The sequence below is a fragment of the Gordionus sp. m RMFG-2023 genome, chromosome 1 (genome assembly GCF_954871325.1).
Source record: "Gordionus sp. m RMFG-2023 chromosome 1, tfGorSpeb1-WG-v2, whole genome shotgun sequence".
Lineage (NCBI taxonomy): Eukaryota > Metazoa > Nematomorpha > Gordioida > Chordodea > Parachordodidae > Gordionus > Gordionus sp. m RMFG-2023.
The window spans coordinates 9756975-9783533 of record NC_088775.1 but is presented as its reverse complement, the minus strand read 5'-3'; the positions used below and the strand labels follow the sequence as shown (position 1 = coordinate 9783533).

At 26.3% G+C, this 26559-nt stretch overlaps 3 protein-coding genes across 3 annotated transcripts; 2 read left to right on the top strand and 1 right to left on the bottom strand.

Moving 5' to 3' along the window:
- The first annotated feature begins 2292 nt into the window (after positions 1–2292).
- LOC135931566 (large ribosomal subunit protein eL36-like) lies at positions 2293–2806 on the top strand. The gene is made up of 3 exons (XM_065468788.1): positions 2293–2442; positions 2483–2617; positions 2657–2806. The coding sequence occupies exons 1-3, from the start codon at positions 2350–2352 to the stop codon at positions 2741–2743; spliced, it is 315 nt and encodes a 104-aa protein (XP_065324860.1). The 5' UTR covers positions 2293–2349; the 3' UTR covers positions 2744–2806.
- Positions 2807–14661: 11855 nt separating this feature from the next.
- On the top strand, positions 14662–23803 carry LOC135923005 (transmembrane protein 104 homolog). Its single transcript, XM_065457590.1, has 10 exons — positions 14662–14760; positions 14802–14923; positions 14971–15031; positions 15073–15174; positions 15220–15350; positions 15397–15496; positions 17693–17786; positions 18991–19251; positions 19712–20251; positions 23245–23803. Exons 1-10 carry the CDS (start codon positions 14731–14733, stop codon positions 23667–23669), a joined length of 1866 nt encoding a protein of 621 aa, XP_065313662.1. The 5' UTR covers positions 14662–14730; the 3' UTR covers positions 23670–23803.
- On the bottom strand, positions 23721–25263 carry LOC135923006 (protein lifeguard 4-like). Its single transcript, XM_065457591.1, has 7 exons — positions 25132–25263; positions 24981–25089; positions 24833–24938; positions 24466–24499; positions 24306–24423; positions 24215–24260; positions 23721–24170 (listed from the first exon to the last, which is right to left on the bottom strand). Exons 1-7 carry the CDS (start codon positions 25211–25213, stop codon positions 23955–23957), a joined length of 711 nt encoding a protein of 236 aa, XP_065313663.1. The 5' UTR covers positions 25214–25263; the 3' UTR covers positions 23721–23954.
- Positions 25264–26559: the final 1296 nt, after the last annotated feature.

The following is a 26559-nucleotide window of genomic DNA, read 5'->3' as shown; positions in this document are numbered from 1 at the left end:
TTACTTCGTTTTGAATCTGTGGTGATGTATACTGGGCATTTTGGGGTATAAATTTCATGATTTTATTTAATTCAGGGTCTTTTTGGATGGTGTAGGAAAACATTGCTATAAATAGCCCAGAAGAATAAATTATGTTTTCATCTTTTGCAGCATCCGTAATATTTGTTGAACCAGTCCCACGGAAAGGTAGCTCTTGTATGCTAAGAAATAGCATCAAATCAAATATTGATTTAATATAATATTGATTACGATTAATTTGATCACCTCCCAACATTTTAGTTATTTCTGTACCTTTGTTTATATTTTGATTTTTATCATGCCATATTGTAATTGAATTTAAATGAGCTTTTGAGCTCTCGTGTTTTAGCAGTCCATTCTTGGCCCCTAACGCATTTTTCTAATTTCTGAATCCCGTTTGTCCAAATTCATCACTTGGATTATACAAGTTTTTCCTACATGGAAAACAAAAGGCAGCATCAGCTTCTACACTATACTCCAACCAGTCTCGGCCTCTATACTATGATTTTTGAAATGATCTTTGCCTTCCATGGATATCTTTTTTCGCGTAATTGTTTAATTTGATTTGATTTGGTTTATTCTGGCCAATGTCACCTGGGATTTGAATTCAACCATTAGAGGATTTTTTTGACACTAAAAATATTATAATTAATAAATTGTAATGTGGGAAAGGGTCATAAATAATAATGGTCATCAGGATGGGCAAAGGAAGGGCATGCTGAAAATGAACAAACACAAAATTTATCTTGTATTTAAGATACAAGTATTTGCTATACTGTAGTGCCCAACCCTGATTAAGATTATCAGTAAAGTTGATCAGTAAAATTATAGATATTCAGTATTAAAAACTAGAAAAAGGTCATAAACATTATATCTTTAAAGATTAACAAAAAAATATAATATTTTTATATTTATAAATCAATTACTAGTTGTCTCTCGAGAATGAGAGACTGAGCTGCTAGATGAAGATGATTGAGTCTCTTCTTCGTCTTTATTTGTTTTAAAATCAAAATGTAATAATGAAACACCATAATCTCCTACACCTATTGATATTGTCAAAAATATATAAATAGAAAAATTTGGGTTAAATTTTAAACTATTTACCATCTTCCTCCTCCTGAGTGTAGTGAGGATCATTTTCTAGATTATTAGCTTCATTCATATCTTGAAATATGAGTGAATATATTTATTTTAATAATTAAAATTATTATACAAAAATGTTAATATCAATAATAAATGTCTGCCTTTTATCTTATATAAAATAAATATATATGAAATAATAATATATAGGTATTGCCCTATATCAATATCATATAAGTCATGAAATAATAATATAAATTTATACTAACTATAAGAAGAATCAGTTTCTGAAATTTCTGATGTAGTATTACTAGTAGTTTGTAGAGGTGATGTTGCTTGACATTTGTTTAACTTTAACTTAAAATAAGAGTTAATAACTGATTGTTTCTTCATAATTTTAAAATAAACGCTGTAAAATAAAATAACTGGTTATATATTATAATATAAATGTGATACCTATAGAGAATGTTATACACAACAAAAACAAATGAAAAAAAATGAAAGAATGATAATTTAATATTGGGTAAAAATAAAAATTAAACTGGATAGAAAAAAATTTACAAACTAAACATGTTTGTAGAATAAATATTCAATTTATTTTAAAAATATAAAAATAATCAATTCTAAATAGACATGTTTTTTGAATATTTTTGAATAAACATTCAAAATTTATAATAAAAATATAAAAATAATCAATTCTAAAAAAAAATTTCAAATTTGGGGGGGGGGGGGACCAGAAAAATTTTTGGGGGCCATTTTTTTAAGGCCAAAGATTTTTCTAGGGGCCAGGTTTGGGGGCCAAAAATTCTTTGGGGGTACCGGGTCCCCCCCCCGCCTCCCCCCTCTTGGCTACGGCCCTGTGACACTGACATCGTTTTATCCAAAATTCGGTATACTTACAATTGGAATTATTTAACAAATAAACTTATTCTCCCAGAATATTGTTAATGAATTAGAGCTGAAGCAATATAATTTTTGGTACAAATCTTTTTTTAAGATATTTCGCGATATAATTCGACTATTTTTCTGATGATTTGAATTATATTTTTTATATATGAATATTATTATTCACTAATATTTTTATAATGTTGTCTTTAAAAATTAGATGCATACTTTTGCATTCGAATATAAATAAATATTAGAAGTAATTTATCATTTAAACTACTATTTATTTAATTTTTTAAATTTTATTTATAAACCGAGTATCAACTAGTATAAATTTTTATTCAATATCACGTTTCGATTTTAAGAATGGCTATTAAGTATGATATGGCTATCGGCTTGAATAAAGGTTATAAATTGACCAAGAATGTCCAAAAACCAAGGCCATCAAGAAGGAAAGGGGTAAAATCTTATTTTTTTTTAAAAAAATAATCCATTTTAGATGGTTCAAAAGCGGAAAAAGTTTATCAAAGATATTACTAGAGAGGTATGTGGGATGGCCCCATATGAAAAGAGAACTATTGAGTTTTTGAAAATTTCAAGAGATAAAAAGGCATTAAAGTTTTTGAAAAGAAGAGTAAATTTTTTTATATATTTTATTGCAATTTTAATTTAGCTAGGACCTCATATAAGAGCTAAAAGGAAACGAGAAGAATTACAATCCCTTTTGCAACAAATGCGAAAGGCACAAAAACAAAATTAGAATAAATATATTTTGAATCATTTTGGAATCAATATATGAATGTTAATAAAGATTTAGTAAGAATATGTTTTGATAGAAGATTAAAATATTGCCATCATTACATTTATGTATATATTATATAAATAATAATTGCATTTAAAGTTTTGCTCCAAATATATTTATTATTTATAAGATTCCTTCAAATATTATAGATACATTTATAACAATACTTGTCAGTATTGGGCTGATATTCATGCTATTAATCAGTGTTGTTATTGGCTATTTGATGCAACCAATACCAGTTGCCACCCAAAAATGATAATCCCTCATAAATAAAACTTTGGGACTACATTATACTTCCTCAAATTGACTGTTTTGTGAATGATTTATTAAACAAATGCCTAACCATCTTGAGCTAGACCTGACAGAAGACTACAATTTTACTTGAGTATCATTATTTCTTTTTGACACCAAAATAAATTTATTGACTAAAGCAGAATCAAAAATGATCTCAACAATATCATATTTACCCCAATCCAAAAACAGCTACTTTTTGTTTAAATTTTTAAAACCCCCTAGGCTTCAAAATCAGACATTCTATTAATAAAACTAGAGAATTTTTTTTATCTGTTAAGCTTAAAATATTAGAACATAACTGACTCCTTTTTTGGAATACAAATAGTTAACATTTTTAATGATATATATTTTTTTGCATTATAAAATGGAAAAAAAATGTTCCAATTCACATCATATGATACCATTTGAAATGTAAAACAAAAAGTGCCTTAATTTAAAAGCATCATTAAGCTGTGAAAATATAAAATAAATAAATCTTGAAATTTACAAACTGATGAGAAATTAAGAAGATGCTTTTCATTTTATAAATGATCAAATTATATCTGACTTTTCCCCATTAATAAAATATTTTTGGGTATTGGCTAATACTATGTTGGTGGTATTGATATCAGGTCTGCAAATGGCAAAATTTTCAAACCCTAGTGGGAATTTAGTTAATGCCTGGTCTGGCCAAGTTTCAATTTTTTATTAAGGTTGCCTGGCCAGGTTTTTAAACCAAAAATACGTTGTTGATCAGCAAAATAAATAACTATTTATTATCTTGTGGAGTTGTTAAATTCAAAACAATATTACTTTATAGATTAGATCATGTCTGTAAAAAATTCAAACATCTAGCATGGACTATGTACTGGGCATCACAGATCTCTCGTATCAACAAAAAGAGGTATGGGTGCCTAATAGTTTTGCTTAAAATATCCTTTATATTTTGGTCAAATTTTTATATGCACTAAAATCCGACTTAACATCATTCAAGAAGGATATTTGTACATTAATAAATTTGAATCCATGTATTTGGACAAAAATATTTCTAGGCTGGGCAAAATTTAGCAACATTTATATATATTGGCCTAGAATTGGAGCGCTGCACTTGCACAAATGTTTAAAATAAGAAAATCAACATTAAACCAAATATAGGAAAAGCTTATTGATCAATTTTTACAGAATTTTTAACCTAGTTTTTATTTTTATATATATTGTAAATAAATATATTATCCACTTTTAACTCAAAAATTTTGAAAATGAAGAGAGCACCAATTCTAGACCCACGATATATATTTTATGAATATTATTTCATGGAAGATATAATCCATAAAGTATAGTGTTTTTAATTTAACCACTCCCAAGATTATAAATAGTTTCTATTTTTGTGTTCAATATATATTTTGGTTTAAGCCTTATATTTAAAAAAATTAAAAATGGACCTGGACTTAACCTTGGTAAAAAATTTAAACAGGGCAGTCATGCAAAAATTTTAGGGCCTGGCAAACCAAATTTTCATTGGGCGGGGCATGAGAATTTTACCATTTGCAGACCTTGATTTTATATGTCAAATTTTAAGTGCCAGAATTTACTTTACAACTAATAATTATTAATTCAGATATGCACTGATTTTATATTGGCTGATACATTAAATTTAGCCAAACTCAAAGTATTTATTCTTCAAAAAGTAAATTGTTGTCAGCATTAGTAACTATATTATTATAATTAAGAAAACAAACACTTCTTAACAATTGTTTAACAGCAGGAATTTATATACTGCTAAAATATATTTGGAATTATATTAAATAAGGTATGGCCATGATGCTAAAGCAATAATAAAATTCCCATCATTTTAAAAACTTTAATTTTGTAGGTGTTAAAAAGAGTGAATATAATTTTTTATAAAAATATAGTCAAATACTCATCCATTGCTATGGGTTGTAAAACTATGAAATGTCAAGAAAGACTAAATTTTTAGATAAATATTATCCTCATCCATTGCTATGGGTTGTAAAACTATGAAATACTGTCAAGGACTATATTATTAAAATAGAGTGGATATAATTTTTTAGAAAAATATAGTCAAATATTATCCTCATCCATTGCTGTGGGTTGTAAAAATATGAAATACTGTCAAGTAAAACTATATTATAATTACAATTAAAAATACTTATTCATGTTGCTAAAAAACGAAAAACTTTAATAATAATAATTACATTTTCAATCGATCTCTCTTTACATTTTTAATAATACTATTTATACTAATTTTAAACAATTAAAATTTATATACTAAAAATTAGTGATAAATTGCTGGGTTGGCTAGGCTAAAAATCAATCATATTTAAGCCCAAAAAACAACCTTAAACCTGAACCAATTTAGCCATAAATCATATTCGACCCAATGGGCCTCTAGGTGATTCATGGGGTTGGCCTGATGGTTAATTAGAAAATTAAACTAGTTTGTTTTAATCCAGGTTTATAATTTTTGATCCTAGAAAGTAATTCTAAAACCTTTGTGTCTAGCAATAAATTAGAACTGCCATTATTTTATACTCAAAGAGGAAAAAAATTTAGGAATTTTTTTAAACTTTGTTATATGCCTAGATAAAAGTTTTTGATACTAAAAATGTGTTTCTAAAACCTTTGAGTCGAGTCTAGTAATAAATTGGCACAACTATTATATTTTACTCCCTAAGGCATTGACATTTTTTAAAAATTTGTTTTAAGCCTATTTGACACTAGAAAGATATTCTAAAACCTTCGGGTCTAGTAATGGCACTGCCATTATATTTTAATCCACGAGGATAAAATAAATATGAAAATTTTTAAGTTTTTGATACAAAAAAAGATGTTCTAAAACCTTTGGGTATAGATATCTGGAATAAAATATAAATTTTTTAAAAATTTGTATTAAGCATAGTTTAAAGTTTTTGATACTATAAAGATGTTCTAAAACCTTTGGGTATCGTAATAAATTGGTACTGCCAATATATTTTACACTACGAGGGAAAAAAAAATTGTAAAACTAAACCTAATTAAGTGCTTGATTGAAAAGATGTTCTCAAACTTTTGGGCATAGTAATAAATTAGCACTGCCATTATATTTTATTCCACGAGGAAAAATTTGATTTAAGCCTTCTTTTAGATGTTCTAAAACCACTGGGTATAGTAATAAATTGGCACTGCCGTTATTTTTTATTCCACAGAGGAATAAAAAATTATGAAAAATGTTAAAACTTTGTTTTTAGTTTAGTTAATAGTATTTTGATATTGAATACATGTAAAAAATTAAGGTTCATAAAAAAATTCCTAGCGCAATTATTTTTTAATCCACGCGTAATGTGTAAAATATAAAAAAAACCCATACCCCTCCCGGGTTTTATATTATATTTTTTTTTAAATTTGCTAACTGAACAATTATTCTGATTTTCATATTTTGTCATTTATTATATTATGCATACAAAATAAACTGGCATATAAAAAAACGACATAATGCAATAATATAATTCTTAGCAACTTACATTGACAAAAAGTTATCAAACTAATATAGCTCTCTGTTACCATTTTAGACAATGTTTTATAGAATGGACTAATAAGGAAAAATTTATTGGCTTAAACCCAATCAACAATTTTTGTAGGAGAGAGTATAAACGACCAATCCAAATCATAAAACTATATGGTGGTTAGAGCTTCCTCTTAGATGACATGATGGAAGCTAGATAAGCAATCGAGAAAATTATTGTGAGATATTAAATTTCTAAAAGATTATCTTCTATTTTAAATGATATATAAACGACTACATAGTTGACCATTATTTTATTATTTATCTAAAATATGCAATTATATGCTCTCAGCCGTATAGTAATAATCTTAAATTACATAGCAACACAAATAATAGACGCTGATTAATTTACAGTAATAGCCATGACACTCACAATGTAAACTAATATCAGAATTTATTATGTTGGATAAATTGATAAAATAAAAACACTAAAAATCTTTGGAAGAAATAATTATGCAAATATATTGAAGCCTGGAGTTATTTATACGGCAATGCCATATTAGAAATGAAACGTTTTCTAACTATAGAATAAGGACCAGAATGATATGATGAAACAATTAAGATTTTACATATTGTCGCACTGATATATTATATCTTAAAATAATAGTAGTTTGTAAAAATATCAAAAAAATACTTGTATTAAAAATTTAACTCAAGACTGTTTTTCGAAAAGAAAAACTAGCTTTCCTAAAACACGTAAAAAAGAGAAGAAAAGATATCAAATTTATTACATCTATTGCAGGATGAATAATAATCTGTTTAATTTTTAAAATTATTTATAACTAAATAAATGGCGTTAAATACTTGGGTGCAAATTATTACCATATTTATTATCAAAACCATTTATTAGTAAAATTTATTATAATATTAACTGTAATATATTATATAACTGTAAAATACGTCTATAAAAGTGGCATTTTATCTAATATTTTATAACCAACTTTATATAATAGAAGATTATAAACTATATATCTATTTATTTACTTTTTATAAAGAAATCTCTTATACTTATATTTGGACCTTGAAAATATTTTTAGGAATTGGTATGATAATTAAATTTAAAAATAAATGTACAGTTGATTAGTCATTTTGAACTCGGCTAATTACAATATTAAATTTGTAAATTTTCAAATAATATATGATTATATTTATTTAATTAGGGTTTAATAAAAGTCAATTAAACCTCAACTGTTAAAGCTAAATTAATATTTAGTGAGTTATTGATATTATATTTTTAATACGGAATTTGATTGCAAGCTGACATAGTGAAAATATAATTTATATGTTTTAATCTAATCTAATAATTAAAATAGTATTCATTTAATTAAAATTTAAATAGACATTAATTTCTAAATAATAAAATTAAATCTATATATTACTTAATAGAATTATAAAAGAAATCATTCAGGGGGCTATCAAAAAAATTTATTTTTAGTTCAAAGAGATATTAAGGAGCCATTAAATAAAAAAATTTTTGCTCAGAGGGCTATTCAAATTTTTCAGGGGGCTCGAGCCCCTGCTCCCCCCCCCCTAGCGACGCCACTGGAGCCCAGTGTAAGGTTATTAATATTGAAAAGAAATTCTAAACCCATTGGGACTAGTATTAAATTCACTGCTATTGTGTTTCATTCCACGAGGAAAATTAAAATTCGAAAATTGCTAAAACTTTGTTATAATTATGAGGCTAGCTAAACGTTTTTGAAATACCTTTGGATAAGAAGAGGTATTTCTATTGCCACTATTTTTTTATATAATTCCTTGGTTTAAATGTAGAATTATTTAAGAAATATATATTTATGTTTTGAGCCTAGTAGAGAGTTTTTGACATTAGGAAGAAGTATAAAACCAATGTGGATCTAGTAATAAGTTTTGTCATTCAATTTTAATTTAATTATTTCAAACACGACTTAACCCTACTCACCTAAATTTTTATATCCTAACCCAATCCGAAAATAATCACATTTTCCCTTAATAGGGTTTTCGAGTTGAGAAGGTTTTGCAGACAACCTAATATCAAATAACAAATAAGAATAGTTTCCAATATAACTTTCAGGAAAAAATGCAATTTGTTAATGTAGCCAGTCTAAATCTAAAACAATAAGCATTATCTACATGGCAGGATTTTCATTGGATGCAAACCCTTCTCAAAAACCTATGCCTACCCTACTATAAAAAATTTTACCGTCTTCGGTAACGATGTTTGTTAATTATTATACACTTATAATGATATTCCTTGCAGTTTTAAGAAGTATAACTTAAATTATTTTATATCTACTACCAATTTACAAAATATTGTGAATATAAATATTTTTATCATAATTTCAATTAAAAAACCCCTCATTTACAATGAATGCATTATTATAGCATTCTGAGTTTGAGAAGGTCAAACCCTGTAACTGCTAAAGGTTTATTTGGAAAATATTATCTAGGATTGTTTGCAATATGTAGATTTGGTCGATGATCAGCAATATCATTGTATTTATAATAGGTCTATTTTATAAAAAAAAAAAAGGTATTCATTTTTAAGTAAAATATTTTGACCTATTTCATCTCAAAATTTAATAGATAACCCCCCAAAAAAACTTGTGCTACCCCCAAGCTCCTACCCCATATCCTCAAGAAAAAATGGATGCAAACTGTTCCTACCGTTCTCCGCTCATGTAGACGCTGCTAATTAGGCTAAGGCTTCATCTTTTTACAGATTTTGAGTTCTTTTTAAGTGATAACTATCATTTTAGTCTCAATTAAGGTTTAAACTTCAAAAATAGCAGACATAGCAATATTTTTAGACTCTTATAACTTAGCTAATTTGCCAACACTTCAAGCAAAAAATAGTCCAATTAAGAAAATCTATTAAATGTTTAAATAGGAATATCAAATTTCAAATCGGTTGGTTATTAATTGTTAGGCTTGTATTTTATTAAATTTTTTATTAGTTCCTTTGTGTTATTCTGCTTGAAAAATTTATTTGTTATATTGATTAACTACGGTTCTAAAAAAAATTAAGTCATTAGGAACATGCTGACAATAATAAATATTATGTAGGCGTCTACATGACGTAAATTTGTATATGGAGGCGATCTTCCTCCAAATTCTATCCCAACCCTATTTAAAAAAATTGGATCTTTAGGCCGCGATATTTGCTTACTCATAATGCTATAACAAAATCATGATATTAGTTGAAAATAATTTATAATGAGGCACCATTGACAACCTCCAAACATGTGTAATTAAACTCTTTTATGCCTCATGATTATTTCAGCTAGGGATGATAAACAAATATTAGTTCGCAATAATCAAATAGTTGTTACTATCCATATTTTAAAAATATATTAAGAGGTATAACTCCAACTATACCAAAAGTACATATGTAATTAAATGAGATAAATATCACTTAATTAATTAATAAAATTTTATATCTTTAATAACCAAATAATTTTTATTTTTTTACGCCCCTCTCTCATGTTGACGTTATATATACGTAAATGATGTGACCAATGACATATATAACACCTAGACTGACGATTCATTCATTAAAATGCATTTTTAAGCGTCGTTAAATATCAGCTGGACCCGCCATTTTAGTAACATATATAGTAATTATTCTCATGTTAAAAACTACTATTAAATTAATAACTTGCTTCCTTATTATCTCTAGGATCCGGTAATTGTTTAATAAAGTTTGCATCAGATATAGGAATAAATTAGGCTCTCGTTTAAAATTTTAATAATGATTAGTGTAACCAAAATGACGTCTCCAATGATTTACATTAATGCACACTTTTAATGAATGAATCGTCAGTCTAGGTATTATGTATGTCATTAGATGTGACTCGATTCAGAAATCATTTTGTAAAAATCACAAACTTGTAATTTCTCTAGAAAGTATCATGCACTTCTGTGTAATGTACTCACAAAACGGGGGCAAAATGGCTTCTATTTTTTTTGAAATCTTTCTGTTATATTATTTATTCATATAGAAAACTGTACTAAAATCTTAAAAGTGTGATTTGACAGGAAACAAATAAAACGAATTTTTTTAAAATTCAAATAATGAATATGAAACGATTGCTAGATTTTGACATATATCGAAGAAATTAATACAAATAAAACATTTGATGTGTTACGATAATATATCGTTGAAGATATTCCTAATGAAAAATTGCAAGTGGATAAATAATCTTGTTATGTAGAAGTGAGAATGGGATTTCATCTTGTGATTTTGATTATTCTAGTGTAAAATTCATGGTTTGAATGAGAGTGAAATTCATCCCCACTCCAAATTTAATTAATAATTATTAGGATCAAAAAATAAAGTTAGAAAATAAATTCATTATAATAGTTACTCAGTAATTATTATAAAATAAGATATAGAAAACTATAAATTATAGAAGTAAAAAAAGACTAAAACTATTAGGTAAAAATTATGAACTTTCCTCTTTGTTAATTATTACATTTTCGATCACACTATTTATACTAACTTCAAATGCTAAAATTTACATACCATCAATTATAACTCATATAATTTTCATTTATTATGATAACAACTTATACCTTTTAATTAACCCTTATATTACTGGTATTCAAATTAATTGTTTTTAATAAATTTTTCTTTTATTTCGATACACGGCTTTAAAAATAGATAATCTATGAGTTTAAGAGTAAAAGATTTGTCAAATTTAATGTTCATAAATATTAATGGATCTTCGTTGGAATAAATTCCAGATCCATGATCAATACGGGAAAGGAATCTTCGTGATGAGAATAAATCTTTTCAAAAATACAGCGCACAAAAAACAAAAGAATGAAGGAGTAATGGAAATTTTTTAAATTCACATTTATATTTTTTTAAATTTCTACTGATGGATATCGGTGCCATTAAATTTGTTAATATTATAAATTGAGAGTCTATTTATATTATAATAAAATAGGTTTGATTTTATATATATATCATATTTTTGTTAATATAATCATACTCCCCCCCCCCTACCCCCGCCAATTTTTTAAGTAATACTCCACTGCATAATAATAATAAGAATGAAAGCATATTAAAATCAAACATATTAATATAATAATATAAATATTTTACTAAAAACGGTTTAAATATAATAGGCAACTATTATTTATGTGGGTTACCAAACACGAGCCTTAGTTATATTTAAATTTGATTGAATATTAAAAGAGAAATTCTTTTATAATTAATATTAATTTAGCACTACCTTTAGGTTCTAAAGTCGCATATCTTTAGTATATGAATATGTAATACTTTGGAATCTATAATCAAAAACACCAATCATACAAATATATAGAAGACAATTATTAATAGAATAGATTTTAATGTTAATGGTAAATATATAAATATATAAAATATTAAATTATTTTTTAAATATTTATTTCAACTTAAAATAAACTATTTATTTGAATTCTTCCTTAATTATTAGAATTTACTATAGTAATTTTATAACATAATCAATCAATAATATTATAAAATCTTTCTTCAAAATATTTCTGTAATGTTATAAACAGCTGATAAATCATTATTTTATAAAAACTTTTTCTCGCTTACTTGATCAACACTCAAGTATATCGAAAGCCACAGCTTAATCCCCATATTATTCCTGTTATCATGATCAACACTCTATTACATCAAAAATTTGCTCCTCAAACAAGCTCAAGAAAGGCACAACAAAGATCACCATTGGCCCAAACCTCAAATGATTCTTCGGAAATTTGGTCTCCACAAACAAACTCACGAAATGTACAACGAAGTTCATTAATAGTCCAAACCTCAAATGATGTTAGGAATTCAACCAACGAAAGCTGAATTAGTTGGAACAATTAACAAATTGAAAAATCACAAAGCAAGTGGTCAGGATTCATTACATAGTGAATACTTAAAAACCGACTCCATGTTATGCGCGGAGATTCTTCTGCCAATTATATCTAGAGTAAAGCTTGAAAGGATTTGTCCGAACGATTGGATCACCGCCATTTTAATCAATTTCCCAAAAACTAAAAATCCTAAATTTCTTGAAGATTGGAGGGGAATATCACTTAATTCGGTGGTTAAGATCTTTGCAAATGTTATAGTAAATAGATTAAGACCGTTAGTGGAACCTCTTTTTGTGGATTCATTGGTTGCTTTTAGGAAGGGTCGAAATGCATAGAGGCTATCCTAGCAATAAAAATTTAGCTAGAGAGAGCGTTAATACGGAAAAGACAATTGATAATTGTTGCTCTGGATTTTAAAAAAAGATTCGACTCCGTAACATCATCCAAACTTTGGAGGACATTAAAGGAGGTAGGTACTCCTTCAGCTTTGATAAGTTTGTTGAAGTAATTTATAAAGGTTATTCTATGCAAATTATCCATGCGGGGAAAAAGTCTCCTAATATTCCGATAAAGATGGGTTTAAAGCAAGGATGTGTTTTATCACCAATTTTATTTAACTTTATTATCAATCATGTTATTATAAAAGTCAGAGATATGCACTTCGCTCAGTGGTCTTCTGGGAAATTGAACACTATAGCTTTCGCCGACGATTTATACCTAGTCGGTGAATCAGTGTTGGATATCCAATCAGCCATAAATAGATCATAGAGGCGGGACATTTTGGTTTAATATTAAATAAAAACAAGACGAAAATGATGACGTCCTATTATACTCCTTCACTGGTAAATTTAACTATAGATGGAAATACGATTACTGAAGGGACTACCTTAAAATACTTAGGTGTATTGCTGGATAAGAAAGGTTGTACTAAAAAAAATCAAGAGTCTAAATTAAATAAAACCAGAGAAGAGTACAGGGCTTTGATGAAGATTTGGTCATCACGACAAGTATCTATCCCTTTTAAGATTAGGTTATTTAAAGTTCTAATAATGGCTTCCATTTACTATGGCGTGGAAACATGGAATGATACCAAGTCGGATAATAGCAAGATGCAAATATTTATTAATAAATGTCTAAGATACATAACTAGGACCTTTTACCCTCGTAATACTACAAATTATATGTTATGGGCGAGTTGCAATATTCTTCCTTTTCAAAAAATGATAGAATATAGAAAAATTGAGTTGGTGGGTCATATATTAAGACACCCTTCGAACAATTTAATACATCAGGTCTTATAATCCAATCTCAGGAAGACACTGCTCTTAAGCCCTTTTTATCCTATAAAGGCAGCTGGTTTGGAAGAATTATAAGGTCTTTGGTGGAACTAGACCTATCTTGGGAGTTTTTAAAGAAAGCTTCCACAGACAGGAAAATATTCAAATGTATTTTGAGACTTATATATGAGATGAGCATATGACAAATACCTGCTAAGCGAGGTAAAAATTGATAATTAATATGTATTTTAAATTATTATAATTAAGACAGTGAGTTATTTTCTTGAAAAGAGGTTTTTAAGGAATTTCTATTAGGACAAATATTAGTTAAGCGAGGTAAATTAATAAATTATACTTATTACCAATATTTATAATTATATGCCTGCTATCTACCCGGGTCCCTTAAAGGGAATTTATATTTCTATTTATTTTGGACTTTTTTCACAATGTATCCTAATCGTATCTAAATTAAATATTTTAATTCTCACACTACGTTTATCTATTTGATACTTATTAAATGATAAAACTTCTACTTTAAAGTTATAAATTAAATTTAATCAATTGTGATGTTAGTTTTAAATTTAATCAATTGTGTTTAATAAATTAAATTTAAGCAATCGTGATATGCTATTAAAGATCAGAAGATACATTTGGTTATCGGTAAAATGATAATGGCTCCCATTAATGTCCTTTATTGAAATAAATAATGTCTTAAAATAACATTAGACGGTTGTATTTGGAAGACTTTAGACAGTTTTCTACTATTTCTCTTTATAATATAATTTATACCTCTTGTTAAATCAAACTATTCACTTTATTGGAAGAGGGTTAGTTCCACTCATAAATTAGTCTGGGTACAAGGTTTGTCGGTATCCTTAGTAAAAAACCGGCATAATTATATGAAGGATAGGCCTTCGTATAATTCACGTTGGCTCATTTTGGGCAGGTCTATGACCAACGTGCAAGATAAGATAAGATACGAATCATATGTTTAAGCAATAATGACGGGAAAGGCTCACATGAATCCAATTGTAACAATAAGATATTGTTATTTTTATATAGATATTTTTAGTTTGGTTATATATTTTTATTTAATTTGATAATTGGAACGGGAGCATTGGCTTTGCCTAGATCATTTAGTTTAGCAGGGTGGATTTTGGGCAGTTTAGGTTTGATTGCGATCTGTTTTTTCAGGTATATTTGTAATTATATTGATCGAATAATATATGTGTGACTTAAAGTTATATGTGTGCCTCATTTTTGCTTGAAGCTTTGTATATATCAGATATAATAAAAAAAGAAGTAAATTACAAATATATTTTAATATTACTTATATATTTAAGGAAAAATATAGTATTCAAAATGAAAAATGCCCATTATTAGATAAATATATTAAAGATCAGGGTGATTTAAAATTTTACAATATCCAAGATAAAATTGAAATGGTATATAATTTTTTTATATAACAATTTATTTAAAGATATTTAAAGGGAGAATTAACATCAATTTATTTTGGAAGATTGGGAAAATACATTTTTTATTTAAGCCTTATTATATATCTTTACGGGGATTTAACAATATATTCAGTTGCAATATCTCAAACACTCTCTGATATAACTTGGTAACTACAATAATGCTTTACTATATTAAATATGTTAAATTTTTAGCAGTGTACATAATAACATATCATCCAATGATTCTAATCCAAATATTTGCAATTTATTTTATTGGAAATTTGCAAAATCAAAATTGTATCATATTTATCTGGTAATTTATTAATTATAATCAGTAAAATATTAATGATAGATTTTTTATTCTGAAATATTTTGTGATGTAAACTTTATTTAAAAAATGAAACTCATTACTTTTGAAATAGGAAAAGAAACACATTACTTAGTTGTTATTCAAAAAAATATTTCATTACTTGTTACTTAAAATATACTAAATATTTTTTAAAAAAATTTATATTTTTTTTCCCTGATAGATAATAAAAATAAAATTATACAAAAATAATATGTTGTGAGATAAGATCTTTTTGTAAAATTTTTTTTTAAAGAAACTATTAGATCAATTAACTCAAGTAACTTTTTCATTTGGATCCTTATCGAATTTTTTTTTAATCTTTATCAGAAGTTATATGTGTATTATTTAAAGAAACTAAGGCTAATTTTTGTTTGTATTTTTCAATATATTTTTCCAAGGTTGAAGTATTTGAATTAAGACACAATGCACTCTTCCTTAACTTTTTTTATTGGTATAAAAAAATCATACTGAGGCAGGGGCAGAGTTAAATCATTAAGTACTATTGAATTATATTCTATATAAAGTAAATAATATATTGGATACACATTAACATATATCTTGATTGATTTTATATTGATACAATCTTAACTGTATAAAATTTAATAATGAAAATGTAATGAATATAAAATATATATTTTTCCATATTTAAAAAAATTTTAAAGTAACAAGTAAGGTTTTGTGTTACTGTAAAACAAAAAAAACAAAATGGGTTACTTATTACCATTTGAAACAAGTAAGGAATTATGTTCCTTTTCCTCAAAAAAAGTAACGCCATTATTTTCATCAAAGTTACATGCTAGCACTAGAAATATTATATTTGGGCAAATGTTTACTTTGAAAAGTGGACATTTGTCTTTTGATGTCATTCATATAAAGTTTTATCATCCTTTTAGAACTAAAATTATTCATATCAAATAACAAAATAAATGAACGAATATAACAAGTTATTGTTAATTAAAGAGAATTGAGTTTATTAAATTTCTAAATCATCATACTCAGGAGTATATGCTAAAAAATATAATATTTCTAAAGGAACTGTTCACAATATTTATCAAAGAAGACATTATCAAGCACCATGAAAATAAAAAATATTGTACCAAATAAACAAAAGCAAATAAAACATATTGTACCAAATCTAAGATAACATTTTATTTTATAAATTAATCTTTATTCTTATTTTATAATACAACTAGGGATTTACCGATATTTTTTTATGGGCCGATATTTCATATTTTTTAAAATATCGGTTATCGACCGATATTATAAAATTTTCCAATTCGATGCTCTTGATTTTTTTAAAAATTTATTTCAAACTTCATAATATATATTTGTTTATTATTTATATTATAGAAATAAATTAATGCTATTTTACAAATAAGTGATTTATCAATAAAAATATTTGATATACTTTTAGATTCATGAATATAAACTATAACTGATCATTCATTATAATATATGACTTATGTAATGGTATATTAAATTATATATGTTATGTTATAAAGTATATGAGTTGAGTAGATGTATGTAGTAATGCAAAATCGCTATATTTGAGCCAATTTTTAAAAAATGGCTAACTCATTTTAGCCAAAAAAAATATTGCCTATACCTCGAGATTTCGCTAATAGATGTCGAATCATTTGTGCCATCTATGAGCAATCTTCAGGCCTGCATAACATTTTTCTAGATGAAATAGTGAGTTAGTCGTTTTCATAAATAGACTCAAATGGAACGATTTTGCAAATGTGTGCATTAAAAACTAAAGATTAATATTGAATACAAAATCAGCAGATATGATATCGATCAATAATCGGCCAATATCAATTTAATATCGGATCGGATCAACCTCCAAAAAGTGGAATCGGTAACACCCCTACAACCATTATATAATAATTCTTATTTTTTATAAGTTTGTGCATAGTACATATACAATTTTACTCATGATTTTGATTAATTCATAAAAATAAAAAGATTATATGAAATTATTGAACATAATCTTACATTTTAAATTTTTTCAAAGTGCTGTCTATAGATGCCCAAATCAGACAAATTTGATTTTATTAATATTTCAGCCTTGATTCCTATCCCTTTAAATTTAAACATTTATCAGATTCTCAAAAATACATGATTATAATAAAAAAATTTATATTTATATTTATTTAGATTGCATTCATTATACTAATTTTCCCATTTACTTTGTATCAAATTGACAAAACAAAATATTTACAAATTTTAACAACAATAGCTAGATGGGCAGGTTAATATTTATTTATTGTTTACTTCATAGAAACATCATACTATATATAAAAAAAATTACTAAATTATTTATGAGGTTTCTCAATCAAAAAATAGATAAGTCCAATCAAAAGGGAAAAGTAACAAAGGTTTCAGAAAGATTCATTTATCCTAATATGTTTTATTAAATAGATTACTTGAAAAATTTTTAAGACTTTAATACATGGTTACCACTCTCTAAATGCCTATCCTAAAAAAAATTTTTTATCACTGATTCGTGAGGCAGTTATCTATGTATTAAAGGGTGTCTTGCTATTAATTTTTGATTTTAGTACATTTATTTTGTGAAGGTTTATCAAGCCGGAATCGATTTAGGTCCATTTAAATAATTTGATTTCATTATACAGCAATTCTAAGTGCAGTCGACCATTTAAAAAATCTCCCAGATTATGGGGCTTTCTGAACCGGTATTGATTGAATTCACTATATTATGATTATCTTTTTTTCATATCCTCTTGTAAAATAAATATATATAATTTTTTAATTTAAAAAAAAGAAATAGCCATGGCTCTTCGATTTTCATAACATTCGCAATTTAAAAAGCTTTTTTGTTTCAAAAATTCTTTTTCTTGTTAATTAGCTTTTTTTAAATAATCGTCATTTAAAATTAATTATAAAATATTCCTCATTTTTTCCTCGCATTTCTTATTATTTTTTAAAACCCTTCTTTAAACAAAAAAATAGCAATCAAACACTCCTCACTTTTGCTATTATTTACACAGCCTCCAATTTTTTTAAAAAATATAAAACATGTATTTTTATTTTTTAATCATACTTTCAAAAAATATTCAATATTTAACTCCATTTCTTGAATTTAAATCAATGAATTATCAATATTTTGAAACGCTGCTTCTATTTTCTGATAGCTTATTGAATAATCATAATAAACGTAAAGTTGAAATTTCCCATTTTTTGTTTTAAGGCACTCGCCTTTTCGTTCATCTCTTTTTCGGCTTATTATTGATAAGGTTTATTTATATCATTTAATATTAAAATATAATTATCACGTTGTTTTATATTATTTATGATTTTTTAAATAAAATATATATAATATAATACCCCCCCTCCCCCGCTCTTCGCTGCGGACGTAGGGGAGTCTTTATTATTGGTTTATTTACATTTTGAGGATTATACATGTTCATTTTCATTAATGTGAATAAACAAAGCATTTGCACTCATGATAGGCTTATCTAGCGCCAGAATTTTTGACCATAATCATCTCAATACTCCTAATTCTACTAACACTCTATCAATGAACGATTATGCATCAAATCAAACCGTTATTGGGCCCAAATTATGGGATTTTAAAGGGTTACCATCTCTATTTGGTATAGCAGTATACGCATTTATGTGCCATCATTCCATTCCATCTTTAATCACGACTATGTCGGCTAAACGAATTCAATTACCGTCATTTTGGATTAAAAGTGATTGCTTCACTTTTTTACAAAAATTTTTAATCAGAGTGTCGAACCGAAGAAGCGTGAAACAGAAATCAACTGATAGAATATCCCGAACCGGTTTATAACGGTTTTTAATGTGGTTGTACGTTCTAAAATAATGAAATTCAACTTATTTTCCTTAATTTATGTTTTGGGTATTACAAAAAAATATATAATACATTAATTTAAAGATTTAAATTTTTATAAAAACCGGAACGAACTAAAAAACCCAATATGAATTTCGAAACTGAAGCCGGGAAAAAATAATCAAACTATCCGTTCTCAAATTTAAAACTAAGAACCGGAATAGAACTGAACCGTAATGCTTAACGGTTCAACCTGATTTTAATGTTATTACAAATTAAATAAAAAAAATTTCAATCGTAAATTTTGTTTATTAAACCTTTTTTTTGACCCAATGTTTCTGAGCAAATTTTTATTTAAGTTAAGAATATGTTCTCAACCTATAAGGCCATTGATCTCAATCATACAAACGACATTCCATCGCCGGTAAATCGAATAGCGACAAACGTTATGGTGACCCCTTTTGCGATTTTTTTAATGACCTACGTGACGGTTTTAATTTTTTACATTCTTCTTAGTGTTTTAGCTTGTTTCGCTTTTCCACCCGGCCCCGGACAACCCGTCATCAAAGATTTGTTTACCCTAAATTTCGTGTTTCCTCAAAATGAAAATAAACTTAAATTGCTATTGGGTTATTTCTTGGCTATTTTCCCCGTTTTTCCCTTAGCCACCAACTTTCCCATTTTAGCCATAACTCTAAGAAACAACATTTGGGATTTGATGCGCTTTCTCACGTCAGCTAAACCTGATCATCTTATACAAGGACCAAATTACGATAACAACGTTTCCAGCGGGAACGATTTAAATGATAACTTTTCTCGTGATTGCGAAAGGGAAGATCTTAACCATACAAAATTGGGTCTAAATGGAGATCGGGAACAACTGATAACCTCTAATTTAAGTTAGTTATATATGTTTTTTTTATTACGTTTCAATATAAATATTGGACAGATGTACCCGATATGGCTCTTTAGATGCCGATCCGATATTATTTTAATATTTATCGATCACCGAAATTAATAGCATGAGATAAATGTATAAGGAATCGATTAATAAATAATAAAAAAAGTGTACATTCGATTTGAATATGTCAAGTCCTGTTTAAGATCCGTCCAAAAAAAATTGTTTATGTTGCTAAAACTTGTTAATAAAAATCAGCGGTTTTACATATTTTTGTAAGTTTTATCATTGAAAAATAAATACAGGTAATCTTTTTTTTATCAAAACTAAATTATTTTTAAAATTTAACTCAAGGAAACATATTAAGATTAAAAAAAGGAAGATATCCAAAAAATATATTAGATCTGTACCGGGCATAATTTTTCAAACCAAATTTTTTTGTCCTTAAAAGCCCCACCCGAAATAAAAAGTCCGCCCGGCTTGGCCCGAGTTTATTTAAATATAGAAATTATTTTATTTTTTTTCAATATAGTCTCATGATCATTCTACAAATAAAAAAAATATCGGTTCCTTGCATAAATTTTAAAATATACCGATTTTATTTCAAAATTTAAATCCGATCCCTTTAAAAAAAATATTAGCCGCTAAACATTCCTGCCCCAAATTACTAGTGCTATATTCGAATATTTACGTAGGATAGAATGCTTTTGAGCTATTTATGATATTTGAACCTGACATTTGAGCCTTATATACAACTCGGATTTCTTCTACATTTCGATCATTGCCAATTAGAAATATTTCAAATTTTAAAATCATTAATCAAGTTTACTTATATAATAGTTTAAAATTAAAATCATGTTTTTAGATTTTTCTTCTATTAGAGAGCGTTGATATTTCTTTGTTAAAACAAGTGTTTTAATCCGATTAAAATTTATTGTATGAATGAATAATTGGAAAGGATAAAGTTATACATAGCATTAGGCTCGTACGCAGTTTGTATGGGGAGGGGGGGGGGTGCAGAGAATTCAGATGCCGGCTAAAATATTTTCAACAAAATAATTCTATAAATTTGTCATATAATGTGATTTTTTTTATATTCATAGCTAGTTTTTGCCGGATATTAATACAGAAGAGTCTTCAGCTGCTTAATCGTCAGTAATCCTTATTAATTATTTTGCAAATCTTTTATTTTTCATAAGCTTGCATGTGAATAAGAATAAAAGTTAGCTTTGGTATCAACGATGTCCTTTATCAATCAAGAGCAGAAGTTTAGCCAACATTGTTAATGCTTTGTCTTCTAATATGCTATCTATAGTTCCTGGAAAACTATCTACCTTTTTCTTCAGTGATAAACCTAATTCACTTTTATCTATAATCGAAGTCTAATTTGACCTTTTAGCTGGTATGATACCCAAAATTAGTGAACTTGTCAGCAATGAGAATTTAATTTCCTATATAAGAATTTATGGTCATATTCTTTAGTTTTTATGGTAAATCTCTGTATCATCTTATTGAAAAGGGATGAGCCCGTATTAATAATGAAATTGATTGGTATTTGATTTGCTTGCAACATGGTAGAAAGCTTTCTTTTTTGGGGAAAATTTTATTTAACTAATAAAATGTTTGTTAGCATTCCGAGTTATGGCTTGATCGAATGCCGGGCCTAATAAGTAGTGATATCCCAATTAGCGCTAAATAGTCAATTCGTTCTGATGTTGTATTTAATGGGATAGATGGAAAACCTGAAAGGGGTTCTCTTCTAGAAGGCGCTTTCCGACGCATTTACAGGTTGAAAAATAGTAAAGTCATATCCGAATAACTGCGACAACTCAATCCAAACTACTTCTAAGAATGCAATTATAAGTTTAAATAATATAGCTAGTCATCTTTTTATCGAAGCTCAATTTATTTCAATATTAACATATAATATTCTAGGGAAATAAAAAGGTAACAAAAAATATTCAATCAATACTCGCGCTCTTAATATCTACAATAATAGAGAAGTGCCGATATTAAATACAGGATCGGCACCGATATTTCGACTTTTTAAAAAATATCAGATCGAGTTGATATTTATTGTTTTGGTTCATTTTAAGATAATTATATAATTTTTTGTTAAGTTATCTGCAACAAGAAAAGGATTTGAAAATATCTAACCACATTTAGCAAGCATAATTAAACGGCTCGATTTAGCCAATTTTTAAAAACGGTTAACTTAAGATTTTGGCCAAAAATAAATTATTCAAGATAATTTATTTTGCCATTTGGCTTAAATTGATTTAACCCTTTTTAGAAAAATCGGATAGTTTAACACTATTACCATAAACATTGCAAATATTTCAAATGAGATTAACTTTTGGAGATTAAAAAAAACAAAATATTCTTAATCATAGTGAAGGTTAGTTGGTTTTTTTTAAAAAATAAAAAATATTGATATTTTTATTACATTGGTTAAAAGATAGATGTTAAAAAATCAATTCAGATCAGGATCAGTTTTTTTAGTAATATCGGATTGGTTAATAATTTGTGGGTCGACACAGCCCTAATAGTAGAAATAGCAATATAACAAAAAATATACGTAACTGGTAATGACAATAATTAAAATATTTAAATTGATCAAAGATTCAATTTACCTCGTGCATTTTAAAAAATATTTACAAGGTTCATTTTTTTATTACTAGGTTATGGCTAAATTCTTAATTAAAAAAGTTATAAGCTTTCTTACTAAAGAATTAGAATTATATGAATGGACAGGTCATTTGGATTCGGACTTAATTTAAAAAACAATTTCTAGCCAGACAGACTCAGCCATAGCTTTTTTTATAAATGACCCGATTTTGCAAACAAAATAATTTGTCGGATATTTTAAAAAAATAGTTTTGCACTAATCTAATACATCTTATGTATTCATTTTTATATCTCGAATCGACTAATTTACAAATATTAGCTGATATCCAATAATTTTTTTAAATATTAATTATCAACTCAAAATAGATACTCCTCCCTCGGTCAGAAAATTCGCTCACCTACATTCTATTTTTTCTCGCCACAACGCTCTTTTGATTCGCCTCATGATCTTAGGAATAACGATAGGACCTCCATTCATAATAGCTTGGTTTTCCCCATCTAATCTTGGCTTATTAGTGACTCTTACGGGCGCTTACCCTGGTTTAGCAATACAATGCCTTTTTCCTAGCTTGATCATTTACAAGGCACGAAAACAGTTTGAACGTGCGTCTCTGGAGAGATATAATGGTATCGAAGACAAAGGAGAGATGGAGAATAAAGCCTGGTCAGCTTACAAAAAAATTCTCTTAAAAATGCCCTACAAATCGAATGTTTGGATTATGGGAACTTTTATTTGGGTATTTATTTGCCTAACTTTAGTGACAATTCACTTTTTGTTGGATAGGAAATAAAACTCAATACATCAAATACTTTTTAATTAGTATACATATTTAGATACGTTTATTTATTGTATATAATATATATAGATACTATATTTATATTGGTTTGCAAATGTTTAAAATGTAGTAATTTAAAATGGTTTGAATAATTAGTGCAATTAAATTGTATTTAATCGAATTATTAAATATATATAGATCATTATATAAAACATTATATTATATTTTAAAAAAGGTTAATAATATAATTATTTTTTTTAATAATTAATTCTTGTTTCATTTTTCAGATAATTTTAAAAATTAATTCTTATTACGTTTTTCAGATGATTTTAAAAGTTTAAGGATTTGCAAAAATAAATTGATAGTATCCAAATAAAGGGTAAGAGAAGCTATGACATATTCTTCTGGTGAGAGTTTTGTCATCAATATCTGAACATCATATACAATGTACAAGCAAAAGAGTGCAGTTCCCAAGATAGATAGACCAAATTCAAATCCAGACATTGGATAAAAATACTATAATTTATATTTAAATAATATTAAATTTTTAAATTAATAACTTGAATGATACCAGCTAAACATAATACCCACATCCCTGTTATAAGCCTAAATATACATAAATAATAAAAAAGTATTATTTTTATTATTTACATTTGACCCCATTTGCTAAAATCTCTTTTAGTTTGCATAGCATAAATATGCAGTCCAACAAATGCTGCCATAGTGAGAACTAATGATTTAATTAACAATGAAGCTTTATAAAATATCACTATATTCAATATTATAATTTTATATAATTAGATAATAATACTGGTCGTTCCTAACATGTATGCTTGACATAAAGTCTAAATAATTCAAAAAAAATATATATGATTTATAAATAATCATTGAAGATTGAAATTATTTTGGGGAAATGACAAATATGAAAAATATTTATCAAATGTTATATATGTTGCCTAAAATTTTATTCATGAAGAATAAGGTTTTTATAAATATTAATAAATTTAACTATAAATTACTATTACAACTTGTATTAATTTTTGAATTATAATTTTTTTAGCAAATGTAAAATAAATTGATAAGATTATAAAATTATTTTTATAATATAAATAATTATAATTGACAGATCTCTTAATAGCTCTGAATGTTGGAAATATAAATAATGGTCAGGTACTTACAAAGGAAAATAATAGAACAAAGTTTAAAGGACTTTGATGCCTCTTGAAATAAAGTAAACCCATCAATACAATGGATGAGATTAGGGCAATATCTATATGCCAGCGACTACATAATATATTTAAAATATATTAAAATAATAAAAATTACTTATTAAGTACATACTCAACCCCATTTGGAATTAAATAAAAGAACAATCCAATTAGCAGGGTCAATATTAATTGGCATGATAATATCCCATAAACCTTTCTTAGAAAACCTATTAATCATTTATTATACCACTATTTCCTTTTAAATATACTTAATCTGATGTCCAAATTAGCTTTTGAAACACTGTGCACATTGACTTTATTAAATTCATTTAAATATAATGTTGATTTCATTTTAGAATGATAAATAGTTGTATACTCTAATTATAGAAAAGATATCCAAATAAATCAAACGCATGACACGTCATGTGATTTTGTAAGATTATAAACTAAATATTTGAATAAAGCAGCTGTGATTAGGTCAATTTCCTTCATTTTAACTTAATGATATAATATAAATCAAATAAAAGAACTTTGGCCAAGGCCATGGCTTATTATTTTTAATTTTTATGATTATTTAAATATAAAAGTTTTCTTATTTTCTGTTAATCGAGATTTTCATTTTAACTTAAATTGTTTTTATAGCCTTTAACTATGTATTTCGTTTAAATTGTTTTTTTATAATACATATATATACCTTAATTTATTTTGAGTATCATTTTTAGTTTTGGAATAAATTTATTATATATAAAAATCACCACGGTTATACCTATATAACATGGTGCCCCGCTTTGTATGATAACTCACGCACAATGATATATAAAAAAATCTTATATATTGTGCATATGCCGATAAATATAAATAATAAAAAAAAAATTTTGTAATAATGTAATATATTATAAAAATTATTTGATATAAAGGACACACAACATTATGACACTGGAATCGTACCAAATGATGATCAAATGGATGAATCAACTGGGAAGGAGAATTGCTAAATTTAATATCAAACTAGACGAATCTATCATGGATAATGGAGTTGTTATAAATGGAAACGATGATTAAAATTGGATATATAAACTTACTAGAACCAATATGATAGTTGGACAACAGGCTATGAATTCTATAGAGTAAAACCAATGACGATTTTCAAAATATTCTTAATCCACGTAAAAAAAAGAAGTTGTTAAAGAGTTGTATAAAATAACTTAATAAATTAAATATAAATCAGTCATAATGAACATATATGAATACTTAGATAACCTTAAAAAATATTTGCTTAATAATGAATTAACAGTTAAATTTCTTGATGTACCCATTGATATTTTTCGTATTTTTGATTTCTGGGATTATGACCAAATGTGGGAGTTAACTGAAATACCTAAAGATGAATTTTTAGGTATAATTAAAAAATATTAAGTAATAGGCCATTTTAAATTCAATTCCCGGATCATTATAAATTTATATTGACAAAATTCAATCTTAAAAAAATTATAATACTAGTGACATAGGTTATTATAATAATAACAGAAATAATATTTATAACAAAAGAAATTATAATGATTATAAACTTAATGAGCATTTTAAAAACAACTTTAAACGAAACTTTGTTAAAAGATATGATATTATTTGTAATAAAAATTGCAATAATAATAATTTTTGATATTATGAAAATTGTAATTGTAGAGACTACAGAAATA